The sequence below is a fragment of the Lepidochelys kempii genome, chromosome 4 (assembly GCF_965140285.1).
Source record: "Lepidochelys kempii isolate rLepKem1 chromosome 4, rLepKem1.hap1, whole genome shotgun sequence".
Classification (NCBI taxonomy): domain Eukaryota; kingdom Metazoa; phylum Chordata; order Testudines; family Cheloniidae; genus Lepidochelys; species Lepidochelys kempii.
In genome coordinates, this window is record NC_136383.1 from 17,510,288 (window position 1) to 17,532,501 (window position 22,214).

At 38.6% G+C, this 22,214-nt stretch overlaps 1 protein-coding gene across 2 annotated transcripts in view; it reads left to right on the top strand.

Moving 5' to 3' along the window:
• CDS1 (CDP-diacylglycerol synthase 1) overlaps nucleotides 1–18,886 on the top strand; it is a 65,128-nt gene extending 46,242 nt beyond the window's left edge. For both annotated transcript variants that reach the window (XM_073340556.2, XM_073340557.2), the window contains exons 7-13: nucleotides 1,607–1,689; nucleotides 4,177–4,264; nucleotides 8,684–8,752; nucleotides 9,620–9,772; nucleotides 13,509–13,628; nucleotides 14,838–14,941; nucleotides 16,847–18,886. In XM_073340556.2, the coding sequence (XP_073196657.1) occupies nucleotides 1,607–1,689; nucleotides 4,177–4,264; nucleotides 8,684–8,752; nucleotides 9,620–9,772; nucleotides 13,509–13,628; nucleotides 14,838–14,941; nucleotides 16,847–16,976 (747 nt within the window). In that variant the 3' untranslated portion in view covers nucleotides 16,977–18,886. The remainder of the gene's footprint in view (nucleotides 1–1,606; nucleotides 1,690–4,176; nucleotides 4,265–8,683; nucleotides 8,753–9,619; nucleotides 9,773–13,508; nucleotides 13,629–14,837; nucleotides 14,942–16,846) is intronic.
• The last annotated feature ends 3,328 nt before the right edge of the window (nucleotides 18,887–22,214 follow it).

Sequence of the window (22,214 nt, forward strand, 5' to 3'; positions counted from 1 at the left end):
ATTGGTTAAAAGATAGGAAACAAAGGGTTGGAATAAATGGTGAGTTTTCATAATGGAGAGTGGTAGATAGCGGGATTCCCAAAGGATCTTTACTGGGGCTAGTGCTGTTTAACATATGCATAAATGATCTGGAAAAGGGGATGAATAGTGAGCTGGCAAAGTTTGCAGATGATACAAAATTACTCACTAGTTAAGTCCAAAGCTGATTGCAGAGAGTTAGAGAGGGATCTCATAAAACTGGGTGAATGGACAACAAAATGGCTGGTGAAATTTAGTGCTGATAAGTACAAACTAGCACACATGGGAAAAAATAATCATAACTATACATATAAAATGATGGGTTCTAGATTACTTTTACCACTCAAGAATGAGATTTTAGAGTCTATTGTGGATAGTTCTCTGAAAACATTATTCAGTGTGCAGTGGTGGTCAAAAAGCTAATACATCTCTACTGCGATATAACGCTGTCCTCGGGAGCCAAAAAAATCTTACTGCGTTATAGGTGAAACCGCGTTATATCGAACTTTCTTTGATCCACTGGAGCGCGCAGCCCTGCCCCCCCGGAGTGCTGCTTTACCGTGTTATATCCGAATTCGTGTTATACCGAGTCACGGTATATTGGGGTAGAGGTGTATAATGCTAGGAAGCATTAGGAAGGTGATAGATAATAAGATAGGAAATACCATAATGCCACTATATAAATCTATGGTACGCCTACACCTTGAATACTGTGTGCAGTTCTAGTTGCCCCACCTCAAAAAAGATATATTGGAATTGGAAAGGTACAGAGAAGGGCAGCAAAGATGGTTAGGGGTGTAGAACAGCTTCCATACAAGGATAGATTAAAAAGTCTGGGACTGGTCAATTTGAAGAGAGACAGCTAAGTGGGGGTTGGGATAGAGGTATATAAAATTATGGCTGGTGTGGAGAAAGTGAATAGGGAAGTGTTATTTACCCCTTCACGTAATACAAAAACTAGGAGTCACCCAATAAAATGAATAGGAAATACTTCACACAACGCACAGTGAACTGTGGAACTTGTTGCCAGGGGATGTTGTGAAGGCCAAAAGTATAACTGGGTTCAAAAAAATAATTAGATGAGTTCATGGAGGACAGGTCCATCAATGGCTGTTAGCCAAGATAATCAGGGACACAACCCAATTCTCTGGGTGTCCCTAAACCTCTGACTGCCAGATGCTGGGATTGGACATAAGGGGATGGATCACTTAATAATTGCCATGTTTGCTGCCTCTGAAGCATCTGGCATTGGCCACTGTTGGAAGACAGGATACTGGGCTAGATGGACCATTGGTCTAACCCAGTATGGCCGTTCTCATGTTTCTATAAATCAAGTGTTTAAACTACAGGATGCAAAATTCTAGGTGCATGTTGTAGATAAATTTCAAGAGGCTTTCCATGATTGTGATTGCTGTGTTTCAGAAATTAATTTAAATTATTATACATTGTGTGCATACATCTCGTGCATTGTCACTCAGCCTGGTCTTTCCTTTGAGCTCCTATGCAGCTACTTTAGCTGAAATTCAGTCTTTAACTATGCGTATTGATCTGTGTTTTCACTAATGTTATGTTGTTGCACTGTTAACAGTTCGCATGGACTCATGTCACTTTGCTGATCACTGTAACTCAGTCTCATCTTGTCATCCAAAATCTGTTTGAAGGCATGATCTGGTAAGGGGACTGTAATAAGCAGACTTGTAACTTTATTGTATACGTATGTATTTCAATTTGTGTAACTTAAATCTTGTAAAAGCACTATCAGATATCTTCATCTATCTACTAGTAGAATGTAGTTCATTTTACAGTTTTATTGGCAGAAGTCTAGTAAGGACTACTTTTTATAACATTTTAAAATATCAGAAATTAGTAGAGGACCAGACTCTCTTGTAGGCTACATTTTTCTTGCAAATCTGAGGGCCTCTTACACTGTAAGTCCAGGAGTAACTCCAGTGAAATTAATAAATTTACTCTGGTTTTACAGTCCTGTAACTTTGTGCAAAATCTTGACCCAGAGAAAAATATGTCTGCTAGAGGCCAAGATAAAGATTTTTAAAAAATGGATATCCCAATTTAGGGTCCTAAATCCACATTTTGGTGCCTATGGTCCCATCAGCAAGATATTTAAGCACACGAGTAATCCCATCCCGATTCAGCAAAGCACTTAAGCGTATGCTCAAGTCCTATGAAAGTCATTGGGACTTGTCTTTAAAGTTGAGCACATGCTTAAATAATTTGTTGACTAGGGATGGTATTATTTGCATGTTAGGCACATGGTTAAGTAAGTTGCTGAACTGAGAGCTAAAGTAAATGTGTTCTGAGTTTCAAAATTATGAGGACCCAGCAGCTCTCATTGAACTAATTGGGAGCTGCTGGTTGCTTAGCACTGCTGTAAATAGGCCACTTACCTAGAAGCCTAACTTCAGGCACCAAATTTTGAAAGTCTTGGCCCAAATAATATATATAATCCTTATAAATAGACAGCCCTTCTGAAGCAATCCTTTATTCCCAATCTTCTTTGATAATTGTGCCAGAATGATTTTCAGTAAAAATAGTGAATTGTTAAGTGTCCAGCAAGGATAACTTTAGCACACAAACAAGCTTATCTTGTATTACTTGTCAGACTTTGTTTTGCTTGTACATGAAGTTGAGCTAAAATAACCAAAAAGTATTTCCAGTTTTTGGTACGCAGTGGTCATGTGAACAAGCCAAGCTTTATAGTAAATGATGCTTTTGTGCTTTATCAGACAATATAAGTTCTTCTTAATTTCATATATAAATAGTTCCAATTATCAAGAGTCAAAATACTTCTGTTTAAATTTTAAGTGAAACTGGTTGGGCCATCAAATAAATCCCTACTCACTTCTGGGCTGGTGTTAAACTGTAATGATATACTTAAACTTTACTACTGCAAAACTAAATTGCTTACTAAAAATCCTTTCACTCTGCTGAACACAGATTGAATTTTGGGCTACATCTTCAGCTGTAAAAGATTAAGCAAGCACGCAGGAGCTCGTCTGTGGTCTTCAGAGTGCACTGCCTTGCATGAATTGCTTTTTACTTTCACAGTATGCACAAAATTGCAGTAATTGTGGGATTGTTTCAGATGAAAGATGCAGTTGGAAAATAATACAACAAAAAATCCCAACTTTGAGTGCACTTGCTTAACAAATCCCTTAACAAGTTTTAAAAGTTCCTGTATGAACCAGTGTTTGGGGATATTCCACAGCCTCCCTAGAAAACCTATTCCAGTGCTTCTAAGGGAGGTTGTGAAATCCCCACCTTCAAGAACAGGTTAGACAGATGCCTCTTAGAGGTGATCAAGGAAAACTTGGTTCTGCCTCAGTGCAGGAGGCTGGGCTAAATGATCTCTTGAGGTCCCTTGAAGCTCTACATTTCTATGATTTTTCCTAGTAAGCCTATTACTTATAATTAAGTGATTCTGTCAAAGTTTAGCCTGATTCCTTCTCTACCCTATTACAGCTTTTGTTGTTGAGTTCCAGTTACTACTGAAATAGTCGTGTTTTATGTCTGTTTGCAGAAGTGCCCACTATTGTGTCAGCCTGTATTTTAACTTTCAAAAGGAGAAAAGGAAGACTAATAGACCTAGAGGAGAAAGTAGGGAGAGAACTCACTGGAGAATGTAGAATATAGCATCTGCCATAATCTATTACAAGTATGGTATTGTTGCGGGAACAGAAAGGAGACCTTTTAAAAAAAAATTATAGTTGTCCTTAGATTTTTTTTTTTTAATAAGGAAGTTGCTTGGCTTGGTGTGATCGTGTCATTATCTTGTGACGCTGTTCCTGTTTCTTTCTGTTTTTTACCTGTAGTACTGATATTCAAATTTGTTATGATACAAAAGTCCTCCAGTTGATGTGCAAATTCAGTATTCAAGGCAAAGGTGTTATATCTAAACACTTCGGTAGGTCTTGTTGCGTTGTTGAATAGAAGCTAAAATAGGTGTAGCTAAACTTACGGAATTTGCAAAACCAAGTAGGTTGGCTTAACTAGAAGCTTATTACATGTTGTCAGTGCTTGCTGAATAAAGCAAGAGAATACTACAATTTTTGCCTTATACAATGAATATTCTATGTCGTCTTTCAGTTTTAGGTCAATTTCCCCCCCCACCCCCTGAAATGTTTCTATTTTATTCCTTAGGTTTCTGGTGCCAATCTCAAGTGTTATCTGCAATGATATTACTGCTTACATTTTTGGATTCTTCTTTGGGAGAACTCCATTAATTAAGGTATTAACATACACAATTCTCTACTTGTAGGATCTTTTTAATTTATTGTAAATAAGTAGATATAACTGTCCTGAATAGCAGACTTGCAATAATCTAACCTTGGTTTTCACACACACATTTATTTGTGGAATAAAATTTCTCTAGTATTTTGCCAAACTGAGTACTCATTTTAATTTATAGCTGTTATGCTTCTTTAAAATGTAGTCCATACTGTGGCCAGATGTAGGCTTTTTCCATAGATCACAAATGGGAGATTCACAGTTTTGTCCAGAATGACAGCTCCACCCTGTGGGGAGTGCCATCTTGGAACCTCATTGCCTCATAGGCAAACGAGAAGAATACCGCTGTACTGCTTCAGAGCATCTCTGGGCTAGGCTCAAAAAGCAACACCTTTCTGCTACCTTGGATGGACCACCTCAGATTTGCCTTTTCTCTCATCCCACTAATACCACGAGTTCTGTGAAAAATTTGCAGGCTTGGATTCTCCTCATCGTGCCCAACTGGCCGAGACTGTATTGCTTTTTGAACCTCTTGAAGATCTCAACTCTCCTCCCATTAGCATCCAGCCATTTCCAGATCTACTGATGCAACACAATGGTGTAACCAGACAGCCCAACCTGAGCCCTCTGTTACTCAGGGCCTGGTATTTGGATGGGCATCAGATGTAGAGTGTTCATGTTTGGAGGCGGTTCAATCCATTCTCTTCCAAAGCAGGAAGGATTGTATCAGGAGATACTATTTGGCCAAATGGAAATGTTTCTCCTCTTGGTCACAACAGCATCAGTTATCTCCAAAAGCCATTGGGATTCCTGTCGTTTTAGACATTAGTTCACCCTTAAGACATTGGGCCTGTCCATCCGCTGTCTACGGGTCCATCTTGCAACAATCACTGCCTTTCGTTCTCCAGTTGAGGGCCATACTAACTTCACTCATCCAACAACAGAAAACCAACACCACAATTGGATCTTAATGTTGTCCTTTCAGTCCTTACTAGATTTCCTTTTGAATGAATAGCCCCCTGTTCCATGTCCCACTTCTCAATGAAAGTTGCCTTCAAAGTCACCATCACATCAGCCAGAAGGGTGAGCAAGTTGGGAGCACTCATGGCAGATCCGCTGCATACCACTTTTTTATAAAGAGAAGGTCTCTCTTTGCCTCTACCCAAAATTCATCCCATTAGTAATTTCTCATAGACTTTAAGGTCAGAAGGGACCATCGTGATCGTCTAGTCTGACCTGCACAACGCAGGTCACAGAATCTCACCCACCCACTTGTGTAATAAACCCCTAACCTATGTCTGAGCTAGGGAAGTCCTCAAATCATGGCTTAAAGACTTTAAGGTGCAAAGAATCCTCCGGCAAGTGACCCATGCCGCAGAAGAAGGGGAAAACCCCCCAGGGCCTCTGCCAATCTGCCCTGGAGGAAAATTCCTTCCCAACCCTAAATATGGCGATCAGCTAAACCCTGAGAATGTGGGCAAGACTTACCAGCCAGACACCCAGGAAAGAATTCTCCGTAATAACTCAGATCCCACCCCATCTAATATCCCATCACAGTCCAGTGGACATATTTACCACTAATAGTCAAAGATCAATTCATTGCCAAAATGAGGCTATCCCATCGCCTCCATAAACTTATCAAGCTTAGTCTTGAAGCCAGATATGTCTTTTCTGCCCACTGCTCCCCTTGGAAGGCTGTTCCAGAACTTCACTCCTCTGATGGTTAAAAACCATCTGATTTTCTGAGTTTCACATAAATCAAATCATCCACTTACTGGTATTTTTTTCCAAAACATCATGCTTCTGGCGCGGAGAGAAGGCTCCACTGTCTTAATGTCAACGGGTGATGGAGTTCTATTTGCAGAGAAGAAAAGCAACTAGGAAAACACCTAGACTATATATCTCCTCAGCAGAGTAATCAAGGGGTCAAGCATGAATTGCGCAGAGACTCTGCAAATGGATCTCAGGCTGCATCATCCTTTGTTACCAACTAGCTTGTATCTCTTCCCCGCCCCCTGTTCTAGGGCGTCTGAGCCTCCTCCACTAGAGCGCAAGCAGTCTCCACATCATCTCTACAAAACTTACTTCTACTATAATATATATAATAGGGTGACTACCTGGAGCTTTATCTATACCTTTATAAAACATTATGCATTGGTCCAGATCTGTACTGCAGATTCAGTGGTAGGAAACAGCACTATTACAGACATCCATGCTATCTGCGTCCTCACACTCACCTCCTGTTTGACCATTGCTTTCTAATCTCCCTTGTGTGGAATGCACATAGGCACCATCACTCGAAGAAGTGGAGGTTACTTACCTGTAACTGAAGGTTCTTGTTCTTCAAGATGCGTGTTCCCTATCTGTTTTCTACTACCCATCCTTTGTCCCCTCTGCTGTGGATCATGACCAGATTTGTGGTAAGAGAAGGAACTGGAGAGGCATTGGTGTGCACTGCCCTTTATAACTTCGATTCAGAGCACAAGGAGAGTAACCGCGCATCTGCACACCAACAGATGCTACTTATTGAAAATCTTGACTCAGGCACATGGTGCTCATGCCTGTCCACATGTGGAATACAGCTAGGGACTGTACATCTTGAGGAACCTCCAGTTACAGGTAAGTAGCTTTCACTTTTCTTGTGGATATCGTTAAATTCGAACTTGGTTGCATAGATACTCGTTCTTCATCTGGTCTCTGCTTTGTAGCTTTAGGAGGGGTTCAAAGCTCTATCTGAAGGACCTCCTACTTGTGATTGTACTTGCAAGACCCTACAGGAAGTATTGATCTGTGTTTTCACTAGTTGTAGTGGTGGTGCAAAGTTAATAGCTTAAAAAGCTGCTGGGTTCAGAATTATGAATATAAATTTTTTTGTAAGCTGCTTAATACAGCTACATTAAGAGAGCAAATTTATTCAAATTAATGGCAATGTGGGAAATTGCCACAAAGCACAAAAGGTTTGAAAGGTGCTGCCTATTGGGGTCAGACAGGGATGGGTTTCCCTGTAACTTTTTGACGTGGTTTCCTGCAAAATAAGCTTTTATGACTTTGGACTTCCCTAAATCATCAAATATAGGCCACTGACCAGGGCATTGTAGAGTATATTGGACAATTTGCCATTTAAACAGGGTAAATCCTATGTCCCTGAATTTCCATACTCTGTGTTACAGTTAACATAATATGATGAGAGAGATTTATGCGATTAGCAGTCCAGAAAATCTAATATTTATGCTCCACAAACCAGCGGAAGTCTTCACTGATATTATTTCTAATTACATTACTTTCTTTCCATGCAGGCCACTCATTAGAACAGTTACTGGGTAAAATTAAGCCATGAAATTTTTTTTTCCCCACAGTCCACTTCTCCAATATTTGCTAGCTCTGGAAAACAAATAGCAGTCTGTTCAAGATCTTCACAAACATAAACACATTTTTTTCTCTTGGTAATAGATCTTTGGTATTTTACTCACTTGCCAAAAAAGCTTTTACTGTTCTCTAGTTCTTTATTCTTCAGTGTTTTTGTTTTGTTTTTTAGTCAATAGTCGGGTTCCCCAAATTGTGATTGGTGACATTCTTATGGAACTAAGTTTGCAGGAACTCTTTTCTTTAGGGAAGTGGTGATTTCATTAGATGAAACCATTGCTTTTTGAATATAATATTTTGCATTTAGCAATCTTAGCTCAACCTCCTCATGAGCTTGGGTTTTTATCATTATAATTAAACCTGCTCAGCTAGGGCTGATGGAAAGGAACTGATAGTTAGAAAATGACAAACCTTCTTTGTCGGTCTTCCTCAAGGTTTCTCCTTGTGTTAAGGAGCTGAGCTGTTAGATCTCAGTAGAGCTTTATGTAACTATCTTGATGCAATCCACTTGAGGGGTTGTGTGCTTGAATCACATGACCCAAATGTGTAGCTTTAGGTCATTGTTCTACTGGTGCAGGGCAGATAAGGTAGTTCCTCATATTCCAGTTAGCTGGGATAGCAGTCAATGAGAAGCCTTCTTTTGTCTTCCCAGCTGATCTTTCTTTGCTTGAAAGGGCATGTACTGTCTGTCTTGTTCTTGGAAATGGATGAACTGTTTAGCTGAAGCTTACCAAAAATGAAAAAAAATTCAGCCTGAGGCAAACATCTGGCATGGAAAATTTCAGCCCAAATGGTTTAATTTTTGTCAAAATTGTAAGTGACTGAAAACCGGTTCAGTGCTGGGCAGCCTTAACTGTAGAAGTCACTCTGTGATGTGCTTGTTCACTTAACTGTCTATGTGGGCATACATGTAGGTATTTGCATGGAAATGTCTGCACTCAGTAGTGCATGTATACTTTGAAAACCAAGCCCTGAGCGTTTAATTTGTTGTGCAGCGAAAGTATCGTGATATAAATTGTTAATTGATTATATCAACTCCTTCTCTTTTTGTGATTAGCTGTCTCCTAAAAAGACCTGGGAAGGGTTCATTGGAGGTTTCTTTTCCACTGTTGCATTTGGATTTATTGTAAGTAGCTGCAGGATTTTCCTTTTCTAGTTTCATCATTTGACATGTGATTCTTAAATTTGACAACAGGATTGTTTTAGTTGTCAGTCTGCTATTATGGTGTATAGAAGTAGTGATCTCTTGTTATCTAGAGAATTCATTTCACTGATAAGTAATGCAAAGCATATTTCATTTTCTAATGACAGGAAACGGTTGAGGAAAAGCTAAACTTTTTTGTACTAACCATATCTGCCAGATTACATACTTCCTATTCTTGTTAGAGTTTGTATCCATTATAAATGTTATAGTTCTGGTGCGAATAAGTATACACTTATTTTGTAATTGAAATCTATTAACGGCCTTCTTCACGCTCCGTAAAATGACAGTGAATTACACTTGTTTGATGTTTAAAATGCATTCTTTCTTGATACAGACAGCTAGCTTAAATTTATGGTATGCATGAAATAAAATAACTGTAGATTGTAGTTAATGTGTATAACTTCTAACAGAGGCTTGTGAAAATCACAAGCTCAGAATAATTATAGATGATGTGCTTTGTTTCTTTCCTTACACTTCCCCTTTAAATGAAATCTTGATTTCAAGAAACAACACAGAGTCACTATCAGTGTCTCCTAATGCATTATTGGTTGTAGTAAGGAAACAATCAGCTGGCATGACCTCAGGGGATCTAAAAAGAATAACAAAAGTTAGTGATATTTTAGTAATGTGCTGAATGTCCATTTAGCCTGCTTGTTGAGGAGTCGCCAATCTCAGAAGGGATGTTCTATCCACTTTGGAACCATTTTGTAACAAACATACTTTTTAACTACTATCAAGTGTGACTTTAGCAAGAAATGAATACGTCATAACTCTTGATTTGCCTTTCAGTTTGCCTACGTTTTGGCTCAGTATCAGTATTTTGTATGTCCAGTGGAATACAATAGTGAAACAAACAGATTTGTTACAGAGTGTGCACCATCAGAGCTCTTCCAGATACAGAGCTACTCTGTACCAGCATTGCTGCAGACTGTGTTGGGAAGGGTAAGGAAAAATAAAACTTTGAATTTGACATTTGAATTGAATTTTTATTTGCCTACTTTTGTACATTAAATATTATTGTTAAAGGTGACCTAGTTTGTCTCAAAGGCCAGGGATTGAATTAATATGTAGAAGGAGGTAGTGTCACCCATGGGTCGGTGGAGGGTGTCACTCCAGAACGTAATTGAGGCATATTTGGTGGAGTTGTGTGGGGAATTTTGCACTCTTGCAACTCATGCTGTTTTACCTCTCATGGAAACAGAAGACTTCGATTTTATAACCAAAATATAATGTGAGAAAGCAATCTGGTGTCATTAACAAAGTTTATTTCTGCAAGTCAGCCATTCTGTCTTGTGATGAATTGTACACAAAGTTTTACTTTAAGAGTTAAGGCTTGATTCTTAGGCCCATTAGAACTTGAGTTAAAACTCTAAAAACTTTGGCACATTTTGTTTGGGAAAGAGATTGAAAAGGAAACAGTTACAGTGCTGGTCCAACACGTGGGCAACATGTGTGAGGCTGGACATCACCCTCCTGTCCAAGTCAAGCACACACAAGATGTTTGAAATCCTTAATGCTATGTAGAATAAGGGAAAATTACTGACTGGTAACTCTGTGACTCAGTGATCTCCTTCCCTCCTCACACCCATCCTACAGATTCTTTGGAGTGAGCTGTTGTACCTCCACCTATAAGGAAACAGCAGATTGTCAGTCAATCCAGTATAAAAAGCCCACCCAGCTCCATTCCCTTTCCTTCAATCAGAAAATTCCAGAGCAACCAAACAGGAACAAAATAGAACAGTCCATCACTCCCCTCCTTCGAGGGGAAGAGGAGAAGACTATGACAAAAACAGAATTACTGGTAAGTAATTTTCTCTTGTTGTACGTCACCTCCTCTTCCCCATCCTCAAATTCCTTATGCTGAGCTGGTATAGGAAGCTCTAACAAAGCACAGAACTTACCTATACATTGTTGTATCAACGCTTACCTGTCAAATGGAGCATTTTAAACAGAGAGCAGGCTCAACATATGCTACAAGATAGAACGTGTGAAGAATAACCAAGTCTCTGCCTTTAATACACATTTCTGCCAGGAAAGCTGCAGTTCTTTTTGTGGAATATTCTTTTATAGGTAGCAGTCCCCCACCTTGATGTTTTCTTCTTCAGTACAGTCCTTGGAACATAAATCATACTCTTCAGGGCATCTGGTTTTCTTGATGTAAATTGGACTTCTGAAATCTTTTGTCCTGGGGTTGTAAAAATTTGAAAGTTCCTTAACTAATAAATTAAAACACTGTGGGAACAAGATTGGAAGAATATAACTACAAACTACAGGTTGTTTCAGATGAGAGTATTAACTTTTGGATGAATGTCCAGTTATCTTCAAAAAATGGAAGACCGAGAGGCATTATAGCTAAAGCTGTCACGGTAGCTCTCATATCACTTAAACCATGATTATGGCTTTTAAAAAACAAACCTTAAGGGGGTAAAAGGAGTCATTCCAATAAACTCAAAGTGGGGGAATATATCATAGCTTTGAGGCCTAAAATAAATCTGCTTGAAGGACTACTTAATGAATTGCAGACCTTCATAAAATAAAAGCTTGGCCCTTAAGAGCAATATAAGGGTGAAATCTAACCTTAGTGTGCAAGCTGAGATCCCTGACTAGAGAGATGGCTAAGGGAATTTGTTTTCAGTTTCTTGAGAAGAGGAAGCCTTGCTTCTTCTACACAGTGCCACCCATGGGAATAATCTGTCATGTGTCACAGAAGCAGTTTGTTCAACGGTCCACCTCCAGCCCCACTTATGTATGTTACTCTGTCTAAAGGGTTATAGAATTGGCCCAGATTCATAAAGTGGAATCTGCCCTCTGTGAAAGGGTGTGGTCTTAGATGTGCCCTTGCTGCCAGATTCTGTACGTTCATGAAAGGAAGCCAGAATGGCTTCTGCCCAGTTCATTTGACCTTTCAGTAAAGAAAGAGGAAATGTAACCCAACCCTGCAGTGGTCCAATAGGAAAGTATATGTTTGCATTGACAAGAGACTATAGCTCCATACACGTTACTAAGTCAGTTTTGTCAAAGCTCTTGCAAGTCAGTTGATGGAGAGAGCTTTAATGTCTCACATGTCCTGTTGAACACAGTCATAAAGGCACAAACTCTGTTTATCTGGTTTTAAAATTGTTTGTGCCCAATTGTCCTTCTCTGCAGGCATCATGCTGCCTAGTGCCAAAGCAAGATGAGGTTTTGTTCAGAAACTAAACTGGATGATCTCTCACTACTGTTGGTGTTTTCCTGATTATTAATACTTAACACAAACACTATCACAGTTGTTAATTACATACTTCTGCAACAGAATGGACTTCCAAAAGAGTCAAAATCTAGAGAACTTCCTGTCATTCACTCAGGTTGATGCTTAGATCTTGTTTTGTCCTGACCAAAACCCTCTGCGTTGAAGCAGTGTCCTGTGAGCCCCCAAACCAGGAGACTGGTGGCTGTGATGCAAACTGGGAATATAAAATTTAGAAATTCTAGGCCATAGTCCATGTAGACACAGATTAGGAGGTCAGGAATTCTCTGGTATTTAAATAGGTCATCAAGAGCTCTCTTCTCTGAAGGACTTGGTGCCATGACTCAGTGTGATCATTGGGGACTGCAGGAGAGAGGCACATTTAGGATATTAAGTTGCTACAGAATATCACAGCAGTCTCTTAATCTTGAGGTAAGAAGGGAAGTATGTAGACTAGGAATGTCTGCTGATAGAAAAACATTCCTCTCTGACGTAGCTAACAGACCAGAAGCTTAGTTTAAAAAAGTGCGCATCAATCAACTAAATGAGTACAATATAACAAGTTTGAGTGCAAAATATAAGAGGGAGGAAAACCTTTCCATTCTCTATAGAATTCATGGCAGGTGAGAGTGGAAATCTCACCAGCTAGGAGAGTTCCTGCAGTAGCTGCTTTGTAATTTTTCTAGAGGTATCAAAAGGCATAAAGTACATGGCTGCTTCTGGGACCTGGAGGTTAAGGAGGTAATTATTCCCCTCCTGCACTGCTGGAATGATTGTTGCATGAGTCTGCCATACTGTCACCAGCAAAGCATTTGAGAGGCATAAATATGATAGATAGTTACCTGGAAGGGAGACTCTCGTTACTAGAGGGCTTTCACACACTGGCTAGAGTTACTCTTTCCAAAAGTTTGAGGGCTAGTGGGCAAGATCTTTTTTTCCTTTCCTGTAAGAGGAAGAGACATTAGGAAATAGGGAAACTGGAAAGAGCTGAGATTGAGAAGGTATTGGAGCTGCATCTTATATACTAGGATGATTAACTATACATTTCTTTCTTTCTGATAAACGGAGATACAAGTCAGTTTAAAGAATCTGTGGAATTGGGTAGGGAAGGGGAAATGTTATATTTGACAAATCCCTTGTTATGTCTAAGATAAATATTAAAATACTTCAGTACTACTGACCAGGGAATTCTTTTCACATTAGATAAAATATGTATTGGTGTGTTATATAACATGTCTATTTTTTCCCTATGCAATGAGGGCAAGTACCTTTTTATAATAGAAAAGTGGGAAATTTTCTGTGAATCATGTTGGCTTTGAAACAAAATGTATTTTCTCTGTTAGTAAAATAATTTTAAAGCCTTTATATATTTTAATTTTAAGGCCTCTAAATGTTATGATTATAAATAATTTTAATTGATGTATACTATTGCTAATAGTTGTTTTCTTGCAGGAAACAATCAATATGTACCCATTCCAGATACACAGCATTGCTTTGTCAACATTTGCATCTTTAATTGGGCCATTTGGAGGCTTTTTTGCTAGTGGATTCAAAAGGGCTTTCAAAATCAAGGTATGTACAGATTTTTGTAGATTTTAAAAAAACCTATGAAGACTTTGATAGAGCCAGTTCCTAGAATTTTAATTAGATGAGTTCAGATTATAATGATCTAGACACACTTGTTTTCTACTAAACCAAGATGATGTGATAGATAAAAAGCTACCATTAGTCTCTGAATCAGTATTCTTCTTAATCAGAGATACGGTGCAGAATATGCGTTGGCAAGTAATGTTCTTAAACTTCATATGTTATCAAGATGCACAGTGATTTCCTTTCTGGCAAATCTTAACACTTTCTGGTTTTATTGTACCCACATTTTGGTATCTGTTTACCTTTTGCGAGTTACCTCTTTATACTTGTTTATATAGTGAGGTAAGAAATTGTGTTATACATAAGTATTTATATTGATGGTAGTATACATGAATACCTGCTGACAATTTGCTAGAATATATCATTTGCTAGATTATATCTCCAATAAAGTTTGCATGCCCTTTTGAGCACTGCTTCCATTTCAGATTTTCTTTTGTAAAATTAAAATTAGTGTTTGAATACAATGCTTATACAGAGAGTGATTGCTTATATTCAATGGATTTATAAAGACACAACATTCTTTTTAATTAAGGATATTTGGAAATCAATGCAACATACGGGGGATTTGCAAAGCTGAAGTAAAATAAACAGGAGTATGGACCCTTGGATCTCAGGGTGCCTTTTCCATTTTAACATTCAGGGAGCACCCTGTGGAAAGATGTTTTATGCTAAATAAATGCTTCAGCAGCTGCCACCCTCGTAGAAAAAGGGGATAGAAGTATTTAACTGTGGGAGGTATTTGAACCTATTCAGATAAGATGCTAGAAGATGATACTTAAAGATTAGAAGGCGTGGCACAAAATAGGACAATGTGTAGAGGTAGATGGTCCTGGTCTAGCAGTTCAGTGCCTAATTTGTTCCCAGTTCCGGCACTGACCTCTTGTGTGAACTTGGGCAAGTCACTTCATCTCTTTGTTCCTCTCCTCTTCCTCCTGCCCTTTGTCTGTCTTGCCTGTTTGGATGGTAAATTCTTGAGGACAGAGACTGTCGCTATGTGTTGGTACAGTGTTGGTAACATGTTGGTACAGCATGATGGGGCCCGTATTTCAATTAGGCACTGCTGTAAACAAACAATAGATTAGTGAGGTATTGTACGTGAATATTTATACTACTGCATTTTTTTCCTTAAAGGATTTTGCAGACACTATTCCTGGCCATGGCGGAATAATGGATCGCTTTGATTGTCAGTACTTGATGGCTACTTTTGTTCATGTGTATATCACCAGTTTCATAAGGTATTTTTTGCATATATAAATGTGTATAGTCAATATAGAGATCTAGCAAACTTTCTTCCATTACATGTAGTTCTGTTCTGCTGGTACAGTAAAGGTTAGCTTTAAACATAATTTATGCAGTTACATTTGATCAGAGGGATCTCTTGAATATTGGAGCCATTGCTAAATCTCATGAAACTTCTATAGAGGTCTTGCAACAGGCTACGTTATCCTCTTTTACTGCTAGGTAACAAAAAAATAAGAGTATGTACCCAACTGAATATAAAGAAAATGAATCTGAAATAACCCCTATAAATTCAGATGTTTATTTGTGGTAATTGGAGCAGTGGGAGTTCTGCTGTCATTCCCTTTATAGTGTCTGTGGCTTGGGGAGAATCTGTAGGCTTCAGGTAAATAGAAGAAACTATCAAACTTCTACATTTTCAATTATCTGACTTCTAACTTCCTGGTTCTGATTTTTTTTTGTTTTGTTTAAATATTGTTAGTTAGAACATCCCACTTATTAGAAACGTTGCCAAATTATCTCTCGGCCACAGCAATTTTGAAGGGGATGCTTTTAGAATGACAACTGTATTACATGGCAGCTTCTTTCACTGTAGTTTTTAAGATGCTTGGGGACAGACTTTCAAATTTAGGGGTGTCTAGTTGTATGCATCTCACTTATGCTCACAATATCCAATATGCATGTGTACATTGGGTATTTGTTTATAAGTTAAGAATATGCAAATGTGTGGACTTAACGAAAGGTGGCTGATACATGTTTGTCACCCTTTGTCATAAATACATTTAAAATATTTTAAAATACACTTGAGATTTCCTGAAAATTTATGGATTGATTGTCTATTTTATATTCTAGAATTGGAAAGTGTCCTGTTAAGGAAACTTTATGAACGTATTGGTCCTCTACCATGCCAAGGCTAGGTCCCATTTATTTGGGTAGTATACAGCTTATCCAACAACAGGTACAGAGCAGAAAATGGCTTTGTCAAAATGGTCTGCAAAAAGTGACCCCTCTCTAGCAAGAACTTAATCCCAGTGGCGAGTAATGAGAAAGGAGGCTTCAGATTTTGTTACAAAGGGTCAGGCATTACACCATGGAAAATGCTTTTTTCTGCCAATTTTTAACTGCTGAGAATTATGCTTGTGAAAAAGGAACATCTTGATAATCATGTCAGCAATCAACAAGCATAGCCAGCTATAATTGTGATTGTTTTTTGGTCACTGAAACATGATCTAACTGTATGTTTAGGAAAAAGTCATAAGAGACATGCCCTACCAAACACCTATGGGAGGGCCATAATCAAAAATGTCTGTTTTCCTATAATTGATGTACAAAACGTCATTTGAGGTTTTTGTAATATGTTAAGGCTGAGACTTGCAGCAGAAAGGTCCTCTCTACCCTTGGATTTCTTGTTTCAAGATCCTTTCCCGGTGGTCAAAAGACATGCAACAGGCATCACTTGGACACTCATCTCACGTCACTTGGCTCATTCTTTGGCATGCAGCTTGTTTGCGTGAATATCCTGGAAGGTACATAGGGTGAGAGAGTCAAAGCAAGCGATTTTGGAATCGGTCACATTCTCACCGTGACCAGCAGCAGCCTTTATGCATATTACATTTGTGGCTTACCCAGTTAAGACATCTTATTACATTTTGTACAACAGATACAGTCAGAGAAAGCAGGTTTTAATTATGCTCACCAGACAACACATACGTTCTGGAGAGATCATTACACTAGAAAAATCAGTGTCTCTCTGTCTGTGTCTCTCTCTCTCTCTCTCTCTCTCTCAAAAAGTGGACATTGCATTTATACAGTAGGGAGAAAAACGAAAGATGTCACTTTTGTATGGTAGGTTTAGAGCTTTTATTGAATAAAATTTTTTTTCCCTTGAATTTCATTGACAGGGGTCCAAATCCCAGCAAATTACTGCAACAACTATTGGTACTTCAGCCAGAACAGCAACTAAATGTATACAAAATCCTGAAATCTCATCTAATTGAAAAAGGGATCCTTCAGCCATCACTGAGAAGATAGTTGGACTGAATGGTGCACTACAAAAAAAGCCCAAAAACCTACCAGAAAAGCACTGAAAAAAACAAGTTACAACTTTGCATAGTAATAGTGGTTGAACAAGAAGTAGATAGTAGTTTTGAAGACATAAATGTTTCTTTCCTGAAACTACTGTGAACATTTAATAAGACACATATAAAATTTAAGTTTGCTTGTAAAATAACTGTTTATTTAACGTGTATTTTAGTTTCTGAAGTTGATGGTGTGAGCTCTCCTTCGGTATCCAGCCTGACAGGTTAAATAGTTTTTAAAATAACTATTCCTTTTCAGCAGTTTTATATCACAATAACTAAACTGAGGAAATGTTAAGATTGTACTGGCACTGTGCAATTTTTAAAGCAACTTTTAATGTATCATCAGTACAGTTGTTGCTTTTAATGCAAGTTTTATAGTACTATATATCTTAGCAATAATTCCATCATACTTCGTCTCAAATGGTTATTGAAGAATAACCAAACTGCAGTAAAGAGATGCTGTTTTATCTACTGTGCAACTGATTACATCACTTGCCAGAAAACAGTCTGCCTTGAGAGTTGCTCAGAAAATTGAGGCTGGAATTTAGAATCGAATATATCAGGGTTACTGCTGGATTTGTACCATTACTGTTTTACTGCAAATGACTAAGGTTAGCAAAGTTTCTAGTAAATGGCTTTGAAAAAAATTCTCTAATGAAATCAGTGGGTCATTGCAAGATAAAGTCACCTTTACTGTTGAGATGCCCTGGCAGTAGTCTCCTCTTCTGGAAGAATCCTTCTGGATTACAAAACCACATTCATGCAGCCAGAGCTAGAGTGGAGATTAACCAACAGATAGGGTTCTCCAGTCCAGCAAATGGACATCAACAATCCTAGATTCACATCCCAATGATTGGTCACTCTCTGATATGAGCTCATTCTAGCCTTATTCCTTGTGCCTCAGGTTTTTTTCATCCGTAAAATGGTGATATTTCCCTCCTTTATAAAGCACTTCGAGACTCTTGGTTGAAAAGTGCACTATAAGTGCTTGCTTACTTAATATTTTTATTATTATTATTCCCCTGAAAGCAGTCACTGTTATCTGACTGACCACATGCCCAAAGTTCCAGGTGGAGATGGTGAATGGTTCTTCTGCCATCTGTTATCAACAGTTGAGTAACTCTAGCTTCTCAAGTAAGTTTGGGTAACAATGTAAGGATTCAGCTGAGAAATATATATACTTTATAGACAGCTGCTCTTTCAGTAGACTTAATTAAGTATGTATGTGTGAAAACAGTTGACACTGTAACATGGTTAAAGTTAGCTATTTTCTAATTTCATTTTAGATAATATTCTTTTTATCATGTAATAAAATCTTAGTGGAAATGAAAATAATGTTTTTTTTTTTTTTTAAACGGAAATTATTTTGTTCCCATAATGTACAAAAGCACATGAATGCCAAAAAGTTTCTTTTGGTGTACTAGAGACTCTAACTTGATAAAATTTAATTCCCCCAATCCTAATGTAAATAGGCTTCTGCACTCTGAGTGCACTCTGACTGTATTATTTTTGTGAGGGGTTAAAGATGAGAATAGCTTGGTGCTACTTGAAAAAACAATGTAGAAAGCAGATAGAGATGTTAACAAGCTTTATGCTTGTAGAATTCAAATTTTTTGTTTACATTAGAATAGAATCTGAGACCACTGTATATTCTGTTTCAGGATTATATACTAATTGCATTTAGGCCAGGGTAATCTGTATATAATCTGTAAATAGTAAAATAGTCTTATATACTGTTATAAAAGAGAGATGTTTGTTCTAATTCCAAAATAAAGTTTCCTTTCAGTGGTAATGTAAACACTAAATAGCTGAGGGAACAAGTTAGTATACATTTTTATATTCTACTGTAAAAGTACGGTACTTCTGTCAAAAAAAAAAATCTTATAGAGCAAGAAATCAGCTTTAAAATCATAATGCTAGCAAATTGTCTTCCAGTAGTGATTAGCTGTGCTTCCTGACTCCCAATTTAATGTTTGTTTTTAATAATAATAATAATACTGAAACTAAGCACATATAGGACTCTTTAACTTGAAAACACAACACAACCTGAAGGTTAACAGATAGCACAGCCAAAATTATGAGCTATGGAAAGATGCTAGTAAGCAGCTCTAAAAAATGTTGAAAGGAGGTAGCGTTTGTTGAAGCAGGAAAGGGTGATGAAAAATCATCTATAAACACTGAAATAAGGCTTTAGTTAGGTAACGATATTTTGGTAGATTCTTCCAATAAGACACACAGCCTTACTAGAGTTGGGTGTAAATTTATCTTTTAGGTATGAGATTATATTTAATTTTAACATAAATAAAATGTTTGAACTCCTTTTAGTGTAATTTTTATATGATGTAATTAAGTTGAATATATTGTAGCATTGAGTACGGTGAATCATTTGAAGTTGATGGATCTTTATTTTCATTGTAAAAAGGACAAAGTTACAACAAAAAATCATTTTCAGAAGCATTAATGGTTAACCACTTACTCTACTGTTGTAAATTTGTTATCGCTTACTCTGGTAGGCCCTGATGTAAGTCTTTGCAGGATTAGGTCCTTAATTTTTCGTTTGTGAAATGCCAGAAATATTTCCTCTCACTGTTCAATGCTCCCCCCCTGCCTACCCTCACGTTTCTTATGTATTAGTTCCGTAAATATAGTCCTATGGCTTGAATTGAAAAGTCTAAATTTTACACCAATGATTTCTTGTCACTTTGCAGTTCTGTTGGGCAAGGCCGTTGTAATTATCTTGTTCAGAAAAACAAATATAGAAACAATGTATATACTGTAAATGGTATTATCATATTATGTGTGTTTTAATTGTTTCAATCTTTTATTAAAGCTACGATTGGGAAAATAAAGCTGGGACAGAAATCTTCTATGATCTGACCTTTGTCATTTTTTTTTTCTCTATAGCAAACACATTGTGGGCTGCTGATCTCTTAAAAATGCACCTGTCTGTTGTTAAAAGTAGGGCTGTCAATTAATGCCTGCAATTAACTGAAAACAAAATTAACGTGTTAATTGCATACCTCTGGGTGGGGAGGGAGGCATCAGCTGTGGAGGGACTTGACAGTGTCCGGTCAGGCATAGTAACCCAAGCTGCCACCAGAGGGCGGGAAGAGAAGAGCAAAGGAAGAAGGAAGTGGCTCCCATCGCAGCTCCAGCAGAGAGGTAGGGATCCTGACCCTGCCGTGCTCCATTCCCCTCAGCTGACCCCTCACTCTGGGGACTGACCACCCCCGCGCCGTGCCCCATTGCCCCGAGCTGACCCCTTGCTCCGGGGACTGACTGCCCGCCCCACACACTATAGTCCCTGGCCAGCGCCTTGCTCGTGAGGGACATAAAGTATGCTAAGAGTGGGATGATTTCTTGCTGATGGTAATCTTGTGATCCTGAGCAAAAATTTATACAATTAAGAAAAAGTGGTGTAAGAATGTAATATGCAGTGTAACTTCCACACTTGAAAATAAAATGTTTCTGATATAGTCTTGCCGATGATAAATGGTCCTACAGTGCTGTTGCAGCCATTCATGGCTGATGAAAATGATAGACAATGCACTTATTTGCACTGCAGTTATTTGTTCTTGCAGTAAAAATGTTTCCCTTTTGGGCTCTACAGCACTGTAATGAGACATTTGGAGGAAGTTTCTGTTGGCACTTGATGAGAACATCCTTTGTGCTCTGCTTCCAGTGTTCCTGATTCTCCCCACTTCTAACAATCTCTACTCTCAGAATTGGCACTGCCAGCTGGTCACAAAGTCTCTCTGAACTGCTCAGCTATAATGCGAAAACAAGTGTGGCCCAAACAAATACTAAGTGCTGCTGCTATGCACTGGGAGGGAGGAATATGCTCCTGGCTGAACTTTGCAGTGAAAAGCCCATATCTCCCTTTTCTCCTAGTCTATGTAAAGAGAGAAGGAACAATTGTATGCAGTGTTGTAGCCATGTTGGTCCCAGGATGAGAGGCACAAGATGGGTGAGGTAATACCTTTTATTGGACCAACTTCTGTTGGTGAGAGAGACAAGTTTCAAGCTACACAGAGCTCTTCTTCAGGTCTGGGAGAGGTACTCAGAGTCCTCTGGAGTCTGTTTTACCTCAGCCAGCCTGTTGCTCTGTAGCCCATCTAACCCAGTCAGGCTGCTGACATGACAACTGCGTTCTTTGAAGGCTGCATTCTTTCAGTGAGTTGCAAAGTCTCCAAATTAAGCAGCGCTTTCTAGTCTGATGGTCATCACATGGGGAAAAACAGCTTCTTTGGCTTCTGTAATTGGATGAAATAACGTATGTATCTGTCTAACTTGTGTTCAGGCCAATTAACCTGGTCCTTGAATTTTTTTTTTTTTTTTTGGTGGCGGGGCCAGGGAGGGCATTCTTATAGTGGCAACTACTTCCTGGCCAGTGAGGATGGAAGCATCTGTTGAAGTGGTTAAGACTGGCCTGCCATGTGGTCTTCCTCACATAGGCTCAAGCACTACCAGCTGAACAGTCTATCTTCACAGGACATCTCTTGCTTGCAGGGCACTACAGGATGCATATTAAGGTAAGCCTTCACCTATGGCATTATTTGCTGCAACTGCCACTTCTCCCTACTGTTTTTTCACAGTATAGGAGAAAAGGGATGTATATGACAAGTGCAGAATTACTTACCAGTAATTCTTTGTTATAGTCTTCCTTCCTACACCTTGCTTCTCTTCTGAGGGTGGGAGCCACTGTCTTGACCTCCCTCTGCTTTGGAAATAGTCAACTGAAAAGGGAAGGGAATGACTGGGCCTCATATAGGGAGAGTATTCTCAAATTTTTTGCCTCCTTGCTTTCAACAAAGAGGGAATCCAGGATGCCAGTTGTCCCTACTGTCTTCCGGTGGAATGGGAGAAGACAGAGGGAACTACCACTGAGTCATTTTTCAGGGTATGGAGGAGTAATGATTTGGGCTGTAATTTATTAGACACAAAATGTATTTTTAAAAGAAAAAAAGTAAAGTGGATTTCTGCAACAATGTAGCAAGCTGAAGGGATTCAAAATTGTATTTGGTCAGGCACTTGCTGTACCTTATGAAATTGGGTATGTAAGTAACTTCTCTTGTGTGAGTAACAAGGAATGTGTTTTCCAAAATAGGGTTTGCCCTTGAGCCAACTGTCTGACTCACTACTGAACACGTGGAAGTTGTGTGCATTCTTCGTGATTGACAAGAGGAGT